The sequence below is a fragment of the Apaloderma vittatum genome, unplaced genomic scaffold, assembly GCF_000703405.1.
Source record: "Apaloderma vittatum isolate BGI_N311 unplaced genomic scaffold, ASM70340v1 scaffold16771, whole genome shotgun sequence".
Classification (NCBI taxonomy): Eukaryota; Metazoa; Chordata; class Aves; order Trogoniformes; family Trogonidae; genus Apaloderma; species Apaloderma vittatum.
Window position 1 is genome coordinate 20,651 of NW_009697526.1, and position 16,017 is coordinate 36,667.

General features: G+C 43.5%; 1 protein-coding gene across 1 annotated transcript in view; it reads left to right on the forward strand.

Moving 5' to 3' along the window:
• Nucleotides 1-249: 249 nt before the first annotated feature.
• IL2RA (interleukin 2 receptor, alpha) overlaps nucleotides 250-16,017 on the forward strand; it is a 15,948-nt gene continuing 180 nt past the window's right edge. The window contains exons 1-5 of the mRNA XM_009877677.1: nucleotides 250-310; nucleotides 12,082-12,267; nucleotides 12,491-12,613; nucleotides 12,915-13,145; nucleotides 15,418-15,465. Of these exons, the coding sequence (XP_009875979.1) occupies nucleotides 250-310; nucleotides 12,082-12,267; nucleotides 12,491-12,613; nucleotides 12,915-13,145; nucleotides 15,418-15,465 (649 nt within the window). The remainder of the gene's footprint in view (nucleotides 311-12,081; nucleotides 12,268-12,490; nucleotides 12,614-12,914; nucleotides 13,146-15,417; nucleotides 15,466-16,017) is intronic.

The window sequence follows — 16,017 nt, forward strand, 5'->3', positions numbered from 1 at the left end:
GAAGTCTGATTTCCTGGATAAAATCTACTAATACCTGAACAGAGAGGAGCCTTTACTCTCTCTTGCCGAGCCAGCCAGCAAAACAATTTGCTGACAAAGAGCAAAGACCTTGCCGTGCACACAAGGGTGATGATCCTCACTGGTCTAACCAGGCAGTAGACAGCTCCTTGGCTTGATCGGTACCAGCCCATCGCTTCTGCGAAGCTTCACCATCCTCAGCGTCGCGGAGAAAAGATGTGAACAAGTCCCATGGAGCTCAAGTGCCTTTTGATGTGGCTCTTGTTTGGATTTGTCACGGGGAACAAGCCAGGTAAAAGACTATTTCTGCCTTTTGGGGAGGGAAAATATGATGCCCTTTTTGTAGTGGCTGCCGGAGGATGTCCACAACATCCTGACTCCTTTCAGGTAAGAGGAGATGTTACGAGCTTAAGGAATTTGTGATTCTAAGGAAATGAGACAAATGGCTTCTGTGCCCACAAGCCATCAGCTGGCAGACAATCCAGAGCACTACAGGGTATTTTTTTCTCTGAGTAACATACGTCCATTGCTGGAAGAGTGGGCAGATCAAAGCAGCCTTGTGCAGCTTAGGTAGCTCTTTGAATTTTTTTTTTTTTCCATTTTGCATGTAACGTCTAAAAATAGACACTGAAATGTCAGTACTTCTGCAGGTAAAATTGATGACAATGCCATTAGATAACAGGTGCCACCCAAGTTTGCTCTGGGTACTATAGATACCGAGTATTCTTTCAGCCACGCCTCCCAGCCAGCAGTACCTATAAACTGTGAACCGAGGCAGCTAATCCATTCAGTATAATTTTGCACATTTATAAATTGTGATACTGCTTACATTTGGCTTATTTATTGTGACAAGTGTGTGCGTAGAGAAATGGTCTGGCGATGTATTAGCGTATTTGAATTTAAACTGGTTTGTTCAGAGGGGGGAAAAAAAAACAACTAAAACATCTTGCATTCTCAGTGCTCCACAGAGTAAATGGGATATTTCCTTCTACATCTGCTGCTGATGTCCAGGTTCAGAGGGATGAGCAGATACAAGCCTGAGGCAGGTTCTCAGATGCAACAGCACCGTAACTGCTGATGGATCATTTTTATCAGGGCTGCGAATTTTACTCCAGGCTGGGCATCCCAGAGGAACACAGTGTTGCTTATAACTGAACTCATTAATACACAACGTACCTTCCCAACTGTTTAACCCCCAGGTGATTTTATTCTTGCTCAAGTATTTTGCCAGTAAACCTCTTTTCCTTCACGGGGCATTTTCATTGTCAAACGAAGTGCCAGTGCTCAGGGCAAGCCTTAAGTGCTGCGGGCGAGAACGTGGCTGCGAGAGGTTCAGCCAGGGATATGTAAATAGGGTCAGTTCTGGGATGAGTCAAGTCCCCTGTATCACATTCTCTTTATTACTGTGCCTGGGATGCATTGTGAGATTTTTTGTTAGCAAGTCTCGTTTATCAGAAATCTTTCTGGGTTTTGGAAAAAAAAAAGAGGGGTGTTAGAGCAGATTTAATTCTCTGAAGAATTAACAAATGCATAGCACTGCATTCTTCATAGAATTACAGAATCATAGTGTCACACAATGATCGAGGTTGAAAGGGACCTTAGAGATCATCTAGACCAGCCTCCTGCCAGGGAAGGATCACCCAGGGCAGCCACACAGGAACAATCCAGGTGGGTTTGAAAGTCTCCAGAGCAGGAGACTCCACACCCTCTCTGGGCAGCCTGGGCCAGGGCTCCGGCACCCGCACAAGAAAGAAGTTTCTCCTCATGTTGAGGTGGAACTTCCCATGTTCTAACTTAAACCCATTATTTCTTGTTCTATTGCTGGGCACCACTGAGAAGAGATTCACTGTATCACTAAGCTCTTCTTTCCTCAGCTTCCTGTATTTATTTTCAATATCTCTCCTAACGTTTAAACAGAACTTTTTTTTTTTTTAATTATTATTTCTCCCTGCAAATCCTCATATCCTCATAGAATGGCCTAAGCTGGAAGGGACCTTAGAGATCATTTTAATCCAGCCTCCCTGCCGCCAGGGACGCCACCTCTTGACTAGATCAGGCAACACATGGGGACCGAACGGGAATCGAACCCGCAACCTTAGTGTTGTTAGCGCTATGCTCAACTGACTGAGCTAACCAGCCCCCTAAATAATATGCTAAAGTGGAAACACTACTTTTAACCAATTTATGTTATTTTATTGTAGAGATGCCTTGTGACTGCAAGACCTATTGATTTTAATCCCTTGCGGGGATCAACAAGGGGACCTGGGAACAGTCATGAGTAAAGAACCAGGAAAGAGGCTAGGTCAAACTCATCAAAAATCAACTATGTCCTGGCACATACAGTGCTATTAGTGTTATTTCACTTTAGGCTTTTCAGCTTCTCCCAGCAATGCAATTGTAATTTTGTAGATGCTGTAGGTGTTTGCAAGAGGGTTTCTGGCAAAATCAGCTACCAGGAATAAATATAATTAGGGGGAAAAGAAAATAAAAAGCCTTTGTTTTACAGAGAAGGTTCACTGGTAGATCTCAAAGTGCTTCAAGAGGGAAGAGTCATCTGATATTTGTATATACCCAGGGAAACTAAGGCATAGGGGTGATCATTCATTTAGTGTAAATTAAACTACACCTTAGTGGTAAAGTAGAAAAGAGAAATGCTGATTTTCTTCTGAAAAGCATCACATTTATCTGATTTACTCTGCACAGCAGCAGCTCCTAGAAGCTGCAGGCATGGATGAGACTTGAAGTATGCTAGGCAAGGGTCAAATACAAGATAAATCCTGTTCTGTGCTCCTCTGACCTTTCCATCTTGCTATTCATCTTACAGGAACACATTGAATAGATTTGCAAGTTAAACCTGAAAAGGATTAAAACTCACAAAAGGAAGAATTTCATTCAACTGAATTTCATTCACACAAGATGGGTACCAGATCTCAGTCATTCAAATGAGAGGAATTTCTTTCCCATTATACTTGCATATTAGGGCTTGCTCCCATGGTTTTAAAATGCAATGCAGAATAAATTAAAGTTGTCAAACACGTACAAATGTTTCTTCTAAGGTCAACCAGAGAGCAAATACCTTTATAAACCTTCCAACTACAGTGGCCCTCAGCAGCAAAATGCCCAATATACAGCTACAACAAAAAAAAAAGTTAAAAAATTTGTTTAAAAATTGTGATCCTGCTGAGGAAAAGCAGATGTTATGGACAGGGATTCTGCCTTAACATAGAGAAATTGTCTCCCTGCCTCATGAGGGATGAGGTGTCTTTTACCACAGAAAAATATGCACTCTTTAGCTTCTGCTAGGAAGTCACTACCTTTGACCTAGCTTACTGTTGCCTTCAGAGTTGCAATTTTTGTCTCCCTGCCTTCTTTCTCAATGTTTAGCTTTGTCTCTCCTGTTTTTCCTGTTGCATTAATTGTATTCAAAGCCCATCTTCTGGATGTTTTCCATCTCATCAGTGCAAGGGTGGGTGTCAGGAGGATGGGGCCAGACTCTTCTCCGTGGTGTCCAGTGTCAGGACAAGGGACAATGGTCACAAACTTGAAAACAGGAGGTTTGACCTAAACATAAGGGAACACCTCTTACTGTGAGGGTAATGGAGCCCTGGCACAGGCTGCCAAGAGAGGCTGGGGAGTCTCCTTCTCTGGAGACGTTCAGAACCCTCCTGGATGTGTTCCTGTGTGACCTGTTCTGGGTGACCCTGCTCTGGCAGGGGGGTTGGACTGGATGATCCTTCGAGGTCCCTTCCAACTCCGAACATGCTGTGATTCTGTGGTCTCCTGACCCTGGTCCTGAAACTTGGAACAACTCATCTTACTGAGTCTTTGCTTCATGTGCTCCAGTGCTTCTCCAAAACTCACATTTCCAAAGTTCTTCCATGACTTGACTCCTTGTTCCAGCCCTGCCAGGGTAGCTGCACTCTGTCATCTGTTGCTTTTTCTTTATGTTCTCCACTTTTAAAGTGCAAGCCCACAGAAAAAGAATATACCTCCCTCTTTATTAAAAAAAAAAATGTTTCATGCATTACAAAGCCAGAAAAGTCATCAATAGCCACAAATAATTTCCATCTCCCTCTTGGGAGCTCTGGCGAAAAGCTCAATGACCATGCTAATGCCACAAGTCAAATAAGAAGAGTCCTCAAGCCATATATGAAATCAAGAGAGTCCCACCAGACCTCTTCTCACTGTTACCCGAGACTGGGGCAGTCCTGTCAGCTTGTCAGCCAGTTCAATTATTTTTTAGAAAGGATATTCTCTACTGCCCTTTGAACCCAACAAATGGCAAGGCTGAGAAAGCTCCAGACAAAGAGACAGATCTGAATTTTTTATGCTGTTTAAAAAGCCAATTTTCTTTCTCAGTAATGTGTTTTTCCCTTTAGATGAAAATACCAGAGAGGCAGGTGTTACTGAAGTCACAGATTTAAGCAAAAATGTAGCCAAACCTATTCAAAACCCAAATGTCACACACTCCAGAACAAGGCTTTCATGTATGGTAGTCTCAAAACCACACTCTATGTTCTGCTACAATACCATGCAGTGGTTGCCTTTAAAGAGTTTGAGAGCTCTGTGGCTTTACCACAGAACCAAGAAGGTTATAAACACTCAGAAACACAAGAATAAGAAAAACAAATGTTCCCCATTCTCCGCTTGTATGCAGTGGGCTGTCCTCGGGCTAGTTTTCCTCCCTCTCTCTGGCTTAGGAACAACTCTCCTTCTTTCCTAATGCTCCCTCTTTCAATTCCATGTTTGCAGTCCTAGCGTCTAGCCTCCCTGCCAGGGCAGGTGGAAGATTCATCTTAATTTCATCTTAATTAAGATTCATGCTTAATTTCAGCTGTTCTCCATCAAGCTGGATATGTGGACCACCTTGATAGCCAGGAGTGAGAAAAGAGAACTTCCAGGCACAGTTTATCTACCAGATGGCAGATAAGGGTGCAGTGAGTCATGTCCTGCAAGTAAGTCATCTTCAGAAGGGAGAGCTACCTTCCAGGAAGCCCTGGACAGGCTGGAGGAGTGGGCTAGCAGAAAATTTATGAATTTCAGTGGAGATAAGCATAAGGTCTTGCACCTGGGAATACACAACCCACAAATGCAGCTCAGACTGGGATCCACCTGGCTGGAGAGCAGCCCCATAGAGAGGGACCTGGGGGTCTCGGTGAACAGCAGGCTCAACAGGAGCACACAGAGCTCTGCAGCAGCACAGAAAGCAAACAGGATGCTGGGCTGCATTAACAAGGGCATCATCAGCAGAGATAAAGAAGTCATCGTGCCACTCTACTCAGCACTGCTCAGACCACACATTGAATACCGTGTTCAGTTTTGATCCCCGCTATACAAAACAGATGCAGACAGGCTGGAAAGGGTCTAGAGAGGGGCCACGAGGATGATCAGAGGACTAGAAGACCTGCCATATGAAGGAAGGCTGAGAGAACTAGGTTTGTTCAGCCTTTAGAAGAGAGCGCTCAGGGGAGACCTTATTCCCATGTACCAGTACATAAAGGGTGGCTACCGAGAAGATGGAGACTCCCTATTTACAAGGAGTCACATGGAAAAGATGAAGGGTAATAGATACAAGTTGCTTGAGGAGATTTCAGTTGGACTCCAGAGGGAAATTTTGCACTGTGAGACTGATTAGACAGTGGAATAGTCTTCCAAGAAAAGTGGTAGATTCCTCAACTTTAGACAGTTTTAAGGGTCAGCTTAACAAGGTGCTGGGCCATTTCATTTAAACTTTATTTCTTTACCTTAAAAAGTTATATTAGATGATCCTTGAGGTCACTTACAACCTGATTTTCTATGACTTTATGATTCTTTCTAGTGACTACCCAGAGAATTGAAATGTCTGCATTTTCTTGGCCGGGTGGCACCCAGTCCATGCCTTAAAACAGGAGCAAATCGCTGATGAAGGGTGATGGTTGTGTTTAGGAAGAGAGGAGGCAGATATTCAGTCAAGAAATAGACACAACAACATCTGTAGCTGCTTTGCTGGGAACTCACAACAAAGTGAGCTTTAAAATTACATCAGTGCATTAGCTAAACCCCACTGTTCATTGATGTTAGCATGTAAGAGCTTTCTTCCACTGCTGTATCTGATAAAAAGAGAGAAGAACCTTTAAGCATTGCTTTGGAGAACTTAAGCTAGGTTGTCTGCTGTCCTCTAGTTCTGTCTGCCCAACTCTACTTCTTACAGAAGGAGCTAAGGCAGCAAGTTCCTGAGGCTAAATTATGCTTAGCGTGAGAAAGCTTAGTCCACTGTCAAATCAATTCTACCCTTGCTGTATATGGATTTCTTCTTGCACTAAATTCCACTAGAAGACAGCTGGTTAACATGATAAAACCAAGAGATAAAAGTATCTCTCCCAAACCTTATCTTCTAGAGTCCTACAAAGAGTTAATGGACAGCTCCTGGCAGTTCATATTCCAGTTTATTTTATACTGTCTCTCCAACAGAGACGTCTTCTAGTACAGCAGACTCAAGAGCCATTGAACTGCCTAGTCCTCAGAACAGCACATGCCTCTTCTCCACTGCTAGGAATATTAAAATAAAACCCACCTCTGCCTCGTAAGTCTGATCTCTTTCCCATTGCTGTTTGTATTAAATTTTACACCTGGTGATTTTATCTGCACTGCATTTCTGTCATTTATGTTGCAGACTCATTACTACTCAGATGACTTTGTAAGAAAATCCCTGTGCAAGCTAGAGTATAGCTAACCAAAATCTCACAGGCAAATTACCATAAAATTCAGGTCTGCACCCCAGCCCCACAGCTGGGATCTATTACCAGCTTACAAATCCACATAGACAATAAATGGCATTAATCAGAGGGGAAAGAAGCAGACAGAGCTGTAGCTAGCTTGTTAACAGACCCTTTGGGAATAAGTTTTGAAGTTAGAAAAAGTCCATTACCATTTCAGTCCAGTTGCCGGTATCATTTCCTTCTCTTCACCCATGCCAGTTTCATCTTCAAGAATACGCTCTATTTAGAGAGCATGTAGTTTCAGACAGCATATGAATCCCCATGGCTGAATTAGCTTTTCAGGCACATCTGGGGAAACGTCTTCATCTTGACATGGTTTGGTTTCTTGGTATCTCTGGGGAAGGCTCTCTTCGTCTCCGAACTGGGCAGGCAGATGAAGTGCCTGGTTTCTTTCACTGCTTCTACCCAGAACAGCCGAGTTCCTAGTGATCCACTCTTACCACCTTTGTATTTAGGGGAAAATGGTCCTATTTTTGTACCTTGCCTTTTTAATTCAAGATCAGAATAATGTCAACGCTGGTGACACACAGCCACATGATGGAGGAAATTCTGAGTTTAGGTTGTCATGGCATGACTCATTGTCTGCGTTTACTTAATAATAAAAATACCTGTTAGAAATTTTCCCCATTCACTTCTTCTGGATATATGGTGTTGTTCTGATGCCTTGTCTAACAGTGCTCCAGTAATTCAGACATGGAAGAGGAATAGGCAGGAGAGCTTCATAAATCTTAATCCTGCCAGCACGTTTACTATGAGCAGTTTTATGTTGAATCTGTAACTTATTTGAATGAAAAACCTAGAGGAGGAAACCCAAGCACTGAAAGAACTGATGGAAATTTAGCTGGTGAGGTTCTTTTCCCTGAGCCTAAAAAATGATGCGAGATGCTGAGGGTAAGCAAAGACAGTTAAGCTTTATTTAGCACATGGCAATGAACTCACAAAAGACAGGGTATGATGAGGTATTCTGTGTGGCACCAGCCTTCAATAATTCCTATGTGGTATCTGACAGCTAGTGTGGAAGTCCCAGATGCCCCAAGAAACCTCAGATGCCACCAGGCACTGTTGCTTAAGTACGAATAGCAGGAATCCCGCATATCTTGTGGCTTGTGGGTCTCAGGAAGCTTATCAAACTTAATTTTAGGAGCACAGCAGAAAAAGCAGTAACTACTTTTTATGTTTCATGGACGTCTATCATCTGAATTCACTAGTCTCCTAATTCTATGGGCATGTCTCCATCCACTATATGGTAATACTAGAAAGCAGTTCCAAAATTTTCAAAATTTCAATATATCATGTTAGTACCTCTAAGTGCAAAGAAATGGAGTCACCAGGCACTTTTGTGGTGTAGGAGATGAGAATGGTAGGTGGGGGCTGATGAAGCTTGTGAATGAAGGAAAAAGAGGAACAGAGAACATCAGGATCGAAAGAGAAGGAAATAGGGACACACAGCTCCTTGTCATGGGTGATGGAGAAATGGAGGATGTGGGGAAGGAGAAAGGAGAGGGCAAACAAAACCCCAAAAGATTTGAAGGTGATGTGAGCATTGTCTTTTAAACCAATACCAGCAGGAGTGTAGCCCTGGAGCAGCTGTGGAGGGATGCAGAATCCAGCGGCAAGTTGAACTGTGCAACACTGGGTCACCCTTGGCTATGAGGCAGGTTATGTCCCAGTGTGCTCAACTTTTATGAGATGTATATTTTCATATCACACCAACAAACTGACAGACTAATTGCCAACCAGGTGCAAAACAGAAAACAAACAAACAAAAAATAATACCCCAAAAAGCAAAATTAATCTCCCCTAAAAATGCAAAAAAAGCCAGGAATCTAGTCAAGGGGGAAATCTGCACTGCCATTCCCTAGTTCCTTGGCTTCTTCTCACCCCTTGGCTCTTCCATCACTTGCACAGCAGCGGTGTATATTTTTTTAGTGGCAAACAAGACAGTTCAAACGAGGCAGTTTCCTTTGGCACAAAGACTAAATGAAATTCTAAGGATGGTTCACTCTAGAGGTTGTTCTGTGTGGGCAATATGGTCCAGACCTCACCAGGTCTGCTGCTTCTCTGCACAGTCTTCTCACACTATGCCAGGAGGTCCAGTACCATGAAACACCCCTGCACATCTGTGTGCCACCATCTAGGGCCTCTGCAGCTTTGGGGGGTACTTATTGATCCCTGATGGAAGTTTGAATACAGAAATTAGCTTGAACATGTGATGCTGCCAGATATCAAAGCACTTGGAGCTCTTCTGGGCCAAACTATAGTTTCCACTCCCAGACCAACTTCTCCAAGCATGTAGTCATTGTCAAGAGTTATTATCAAATAGAATCCTGGAATCACCTCCCAATAGACCAGGTTGCTCAGAGCTCCGTCCAACCTGGCCTCGAACACTTCTCAGGGAGGGGACATCCACAACTTCTCTGGGTAGCCTATGCCAGTGTCTCACCACCCTCACAGAGAAGATTTTATTCTTAATATCTAATCCAAATCTACCCTTTTTCTCTTTGAAACCATTACCCCTTGTCCTGTCACTGCACTGCCTGATAAAGAGTTCCTCCCCATCTTTCCTGTAGGCCCCTTTAAGTACTGGAAGGTCTCCCCAGAGCTTTCTCTAGTCCAGGTTAAACAGCTGCAACCTTCTCAGCCTGTCCTCCTAGGGGAGGTCATCTCCATCTACTGCCACAGTGCCTGGAGTCCTGGCTGATAATTAGGACTCATTTGCATAAGTGTGATTGATACAAATAGGTGACCAACACAGAAAGTTTAGGATCCAAATGTCAGGTGAAAAAGTCCAGCAGTAATACTTGTCAGCATGTTGAGTGCCTACCTGTTCTTGAAAGATGGGTGAAAGACTACTTAAAGAACCTCTGAAGATACGTAAGGTGCTTAAAAACAGTCATGAGGAATAATGGCCACTTGAAAACTCCATATTCATGCAAGGCTCCTCCTGGTGTGAGAACTGGTACAACAATAAACCCCAAAGCTGATGACTTTGATACCAGACATGTTGGTGAGGAAGTCTAGCATGGGAGAAGCAGCTGATGTTCTGAAAGCATATGATGGTTGATAAGGAGAAAGTTCTTGAAAATGGGAGTAAAAGTATTTGATGTGACAGTGAAGCACTTAGAAGTCAATAGAGGGATGCAAACAGAAGGTCACAATGAGACCTGGGAAATTTGTCTTTCCAAGTTCTTTCTGGATCAGAGACAGGAATATGGTTGTAAAAGACAGAGAAGTAGATATTGCTGTGGTTTAGATGTGAGAAGACAGGAATTTGAGTGGATGAAATGAAAAGGCTGGATCCTAGGAGGGTTGCGTGAGATCAAGCTGCAATGTGGATGAGTTGATCCAAGAGCACCAGCCTGATGGGCATTGCTCACCGTCAGCCCTGGGCACCACTTCTGCACAGCCCTCATCTGACGTGTGCAACTTCAGAAGAACTTTAACTTCACTTCATCATCAATTAGAACAGTTGCCCTTTATGATGAGTAGGCTAAATGCTGAGGGTTTTTCTTAAGAAGAGGCTAAAGAGTTGTAGGTTTGAGTGCCTCATGCTTAGATTCAGATCTGCAGTCTGCTTCAAAGAGGCTTTTGAAGTCTTGAGGGGAAACATGCTTTTAGCTTTCAGGGAAAGTGAGAGTACGTGATCTCAACTTGCTGTTAATCTGATAACTCTTTAATTTTAATCACCCTGACAGTCTGTGGTAAACCATGTGGTTAACTATTTCGGGTGCAGTTGCTTCTCTTGAAGCCACAGTCTGATGCAGTTTACAAGGCGAATCCTTTGATAACACAAAGATAGAAGGGGCTTAAAATATCCCTGATCCAACCGAGCTGTGAAGCCACTTGTGCTACTTTTCACTACTGCCTTCCTCAAACACCCTGATTTTTACTAAGCAGCAAGATAATGGAAAGTAAAAAGGACGGAAAATATCTAAGCGAGAAAATGATGTGTGGATCTGAAAGAAAAGGGCATTGCAGGATGGGGTCTGGCAGTGGCTGATTTGCTTGTTGCTGTCAAGGAGTGGCTTTGCTTTGAGGAAAAAGCCCTTTGGGAGTCAAGGGCACATGCCAAATGATGAACAACTATCAGACATTCAAGGCCCTATCACAGTCCTTCATCCTGGTTGCAAAGGCTGCATTAATTATGGCTGCAGAAAATGGGAAGACATGATGATTAAAGTTTTTTTTCTTAATAGCCGTTACCGTTATGCATAAGGGGAAAGGGCACAGATCATGCACCCAAGGATCCCAAATGCCAGCCCTGATGCAACCAGCCTGTTTAATCTTTGAATTTCTCACCCTTTAGGCCTCAAATGGTCATTAAGTAGTGCCTTTATCAACTTCTGGGTCTCCAGCTCGGCTTCAGCAGGCTTTTCAAGTGCACTGAAATGATTTAACTTAATTCATTCCAACTGATTGAGGAGTATATTTAGATGTGATTTGCTGATGACACAGCACTTCACGTCCTTGTTTTGGGACAAGTTATATTTAGGTTTGCAAACTTATTTCACAGTAAGCTGCTCTTTGGTGTGCACAGACAGAACTAGGAGTCTACTCCTTTTTCCAATGTTTGCTTATAGCTGATTGCAGCTTTTAATGGCTTAGTTTTGCTTATTATGCCTCACTGCATAGATCCAGCGCTGCACACTCCAGTGCAGCTCTACGATAAGATTTTGTATAGCTTCATTAGGAAAATGTTTGTAGGGTTTCATGTTGCCCATTTGCTGGGTGTAGAAAGAAAGGGCTCAGCATCTTGCTTCAGGCAGGGCAGGCAGGAGTGGGCAGACAGGTCTGGTGCCTCCTACCACCACTCCCAGCTGCTGCAGAACATCCTTCCTCCAGCAATCCTGTCCCCTCTAAAAGAAACACAAGAGAATCAAATCAGCCCCTCCTAATTAAAAAAAATGTAGGCAAATGCAGGCTTCACTTGGTGGAGACACTCCCGAGGGATTTTTCTGCGTCCTGAACAAGCCTATACTTATAAAATCAATGGCAACAACTAACTCTAACGTGAAGAGGGCTTTGGACTGCAGGATTGTTCCGAAATTAAATAAAAGAAGATTGCTTAAAATAAAATAGTTTCACCTGACACTCTCCTTGGCTTAGAGACAACCGAAGAAGCAGAGCTTTGCTACCCTTGTGGTCCCTTCACAACATCCAGTTTCGTCTCCCAGCTGTGATTTTAGGCTTACTCCACTGAGCTCTGGGCATGAGCTGGTACTGATAAGACAGAAAGATGTGGGAAGTCCTTGGTGAATAAGGTAGATGCACTGGTTGTCCTGATTCTCAGGCTTTCTGTTTGCAGCAAAGTGCCCAGATCCTCCAAGGACTGAATTTGCTGATGTTACTGCGGACACATATCAAGTGGAGACCAGGTTGTACTATGAATGTGACAGCGGCTACACAAGAAGAAGTGGCCAGTACTCAGGAATTCGGTGTCAGAAGATACAACAGGTTGCTTCTTGGGACTACAAGACATTTGAATGCATTGGTAAGTGATTAATGTCCTTTTTTCTACACCCAGAGAGGTATTTTTCCAATGAGTTAGTCGGTATAAGACACATCTGAGCATTACTCTAACAAATGGTCCTTTGCACTTGTGTTCACAAATTATAACTTGCCACAGTTCCATCCCACCTCTAAAATTTTGAGTGCTCTGGCTTTGTTCTGCCGCTTGTCTTGTTGTAACTCAGCAAATACAACTTCTCCCACAGATGAGAAAACTCTGTTGTCAACGGCTCCCACGATGGAGTTAGATCTCACACAGAAGTCACCAAGAACAACGCAGAGCCCTGCACCCCAGAAGCGACAAAACCTGCCAGAGTTTGAGCAGAAAGGTAGGTAAGAGCCCATCCATTACTGTAACACTTCTCACAGTGATTTCCATGAAAGCATCATAAAAAATTATAAGAAATTTTAAATTATTTTGACAAAGAAAAGGAAACAATTACTATAATAACTTAGCTGAACAAGTGATATGGTGTAAGTACGTGTTTTATATCTTAACAAATAATTAGGAAGGCTTGGCATATCCTGCTTGTCTGCATTTTGCAGCAATGCAAATCATGTTGTTTCAAGAACAAAAGCAGTAGGTAAAATCCATCAGCTTTAACCGTGTGCTGCCTTGTGATCCCACAGATGTTTGTGGTCCTCCTGATGCTATTATTCCACACGCGTCTTTAAGCCAGAAGGCACAGTATTACGTGGGACAAGTATTACGTTTCAAATGCCAGAGCGGTTACGATAAGCTTCCCCCTACCTCTGGCAACCGCACGTGCAAGGAGGAGAATGGTAAAATCATCTGGACCCCCCTGGACATACGATGCACCAACGACAGCGGTAAGTGGCTGTCACAGACTATCAAGCCAGGTAAGATGGTTGCTTTGGCATCATGTTGGTGTTGTGACCTGCTCGTGCAGGACCCAGAGCCCCCAGTTCAGCACATCAATCCTAGGGAATGGCTTGCTTGGGGTTCAGGATGGAGGGATCAGGGAGCTCAAGGCTCCAACACTGATAGAGATGCCACCTCTGACCAAGGGTGATGACATCTCTGGGGAGAATGGACCAGCATCCTACTTTGTCTTGGGTGTCCTTTCATAGTAACTGTAAAACTGAAGGAATTTGTTAGCAGCTAGACCCACTCTGCTGTATACTGGGAATAAAATAGTAGAATAACCCTTTCTTTTTCACCTTCCTCCTGGCAGCTATAGGCCATCTATTGCCACTTCACAGTAAGGTACTCCAAAAGGTGTAACTGAGCATCCTTCATGACTGCTCAAGGTTTTAGGATCCAGAGTTTAGCTAGTCCATAGCTAAGCTGAGTAACGTGGCTCAGATCTTAATTTAAAATCCAGGGTGCTGTTCTGAATGAAAAGCCAACACAAAGCCCACTAATATTGCACCGTAGTCTTTATGAACCCAGATTCAGTAGGACATGCTCCGCTGTGGTCTAGCATCTTGAGTTTCACGGCTCAGGGAGTCAGCAGGGCTCTCAAGTGAGACTGCAGAACCTCTGCCTCTTGCTTTTATCCCTTTAGATGTGTTAATGCAAAAAAACCCCAAAACCACAAACCAAAAAAACCCGACATTCATGGCCTCTACTCCACCCAAGTTACCCATCTTTTCTGGTGGTATCTCTCCACAATGTGGTATCTCTGCAATGCATGAGTTCAACATGCAGAGAGAAAACAGAGCCCCTTTCCCAAGTGTCTGTGGTAGCACTGAGGGTCTGGGGCTCTCTCTGGGTGTCAGGCAGAACTACTGAAGGTGGAAGGACCCAGCTGTCCACCACCTCTACAGTCCTCAGGCTTTCATTACCCTCTCAACCTCCCCTGAGACAGGCATGTGATGGGCTGAATTGTAAAGAGGTGGGAGCCACTGGAAGATCAACACTTCTACCAACAGAGAGGAAAAAAATGATTTTCACAAGTACTTGGGCATTTAAGGGGAAATTAATCTTGCAGAACTGTAGATGTCTACTGCAGAGATGCCCACATCGGAGTTGGACTGCCTTTGTAAGTAACAGAGGGGAATAGGTTTGATGGTGCTGTTTAGCTGCCTTTTTTCACATCTATTTTAGTGGGAGATGAGTTGCACCTTTTAAAGGCTGGTTTCTCCCCAGTGACAGTAGCAGAGCCCAGATGACTATCTCAGAGGTCACATATACATAAGGGTAGGTGATGTGAATGCCAGCCCTCGTGACCCATGCGAGGCCACGTGGTAGAGCAAGATGGTTTGGGCAGGCCCTTTTGCCTGCAGAATGACCTCTCAGGTGACATTTGGCCATTGGTGCTGCTCTTGTTGCTGCCCAGACTGTAACAATTAACAACCTTACTCACTGGACACCCTATTTCAGCATTAACACAGGACTTTCTCCCCTTCTTCATAGATCCATCTGTTTCCCGGTGGTACCCAGCTCAGAGTGTTCCAGGTACAGCAGTCACAATTTTTGTTTGGTGTTTTGTTCTCCTTTACAACAGCAATTTTTTTTCCCCCATTGATAATTCCACTTGGTACTATCAGGATGAAGGAACTTCTTGCTATGATGAAAATAACCCATCAACATACCAGCCCTAGAAAATGATACAACCTATTGAATAGTCAGAGATTATAAATACCTGAAATTTTTAAATTAGGATCTTACAGAACCTCTTGTTAAAAACCTGTCCCTATCTCATACTGTCTCAAGTTCAGAGCTTCCTTTTCCAGCTAAGGGAGAAATTTAATTAGTTTCTTGCACCTGGGATATTTTGGCTTGCATTTTTTTGGGAAAAAAAGGTCCAGTCTGAAGTAATTTTTCCAAATCCTATCTTAGCACCTTCCCAAGATCATAAGAAATAAGGATCTTAGCTGGATCCCATTCCCTGGAAGATGCAATTCACTTCATGCCCATCATTAACAGATATCAGATCATCATGTATGTTGATACCCAGGCTGGAAATATCTACTGATGGCCAAGAAACAAACAAGGCAATTATTAAGTCTTCTGTGCAGAGGGAGAGCTGTCAGACTCTACCCTTGTCACTGCTTCAGTGCTGGAATGAGCTGGCTCTTCACCCGACTCTACCCTCATCACTGCTTCAGTGCTCTTCACCTGATGAGCAAATCAATAAAAAAATCAAGATTTTCTCTCTCTTCGCAGGTTCGACTAATCCATCCTTTTCCTCGCCTGTGATATTGCCAGTGACAGGTATGCCATTTTGTTAATTGGACTCAGACTTCACTCCATCCCCCAGAACAGCTACTTTGCCTTTCAATTTGCTGTTCTACCAAAGAGACCCCTCTCTGTTATAACCGCTAATAAATGTACTGCAAGACACATCCATGTCTATGTATTGGGTGAGAAGTCAGTAGAGAAAGTGTAAATAGAGACAGTTTAAGCTTGTTGTAAATAAATTTTCAAAGACTTAAAAGGGATGTAAAAGAAAATAGATCGACCAAAAGTCTAGTATTTAAATGAAGTGATTTTCAGATTCTTTCTCTGAGACTGCATCAGTAGGTCCTGGTTATTTGGCCAGTCTCTAGTTACCAGGTCCCCTCCGGCTGCGTCCTGCTCACCCCAGGGAGCAAAGCAGTGGGGTGACATGGAGGAAATTTTGCCACTGGGCACAAGGGCAAGATGATCCCAGGTCTTGTCTGTTTCTCCCAGTTGGAGTAACTGCAATAATTAGGATAATACCAGGTCCTAACTGTGGTGATTTTCTGTTTTAACAGCCATGGGTTTTGTTCTGCTTGTCATTCC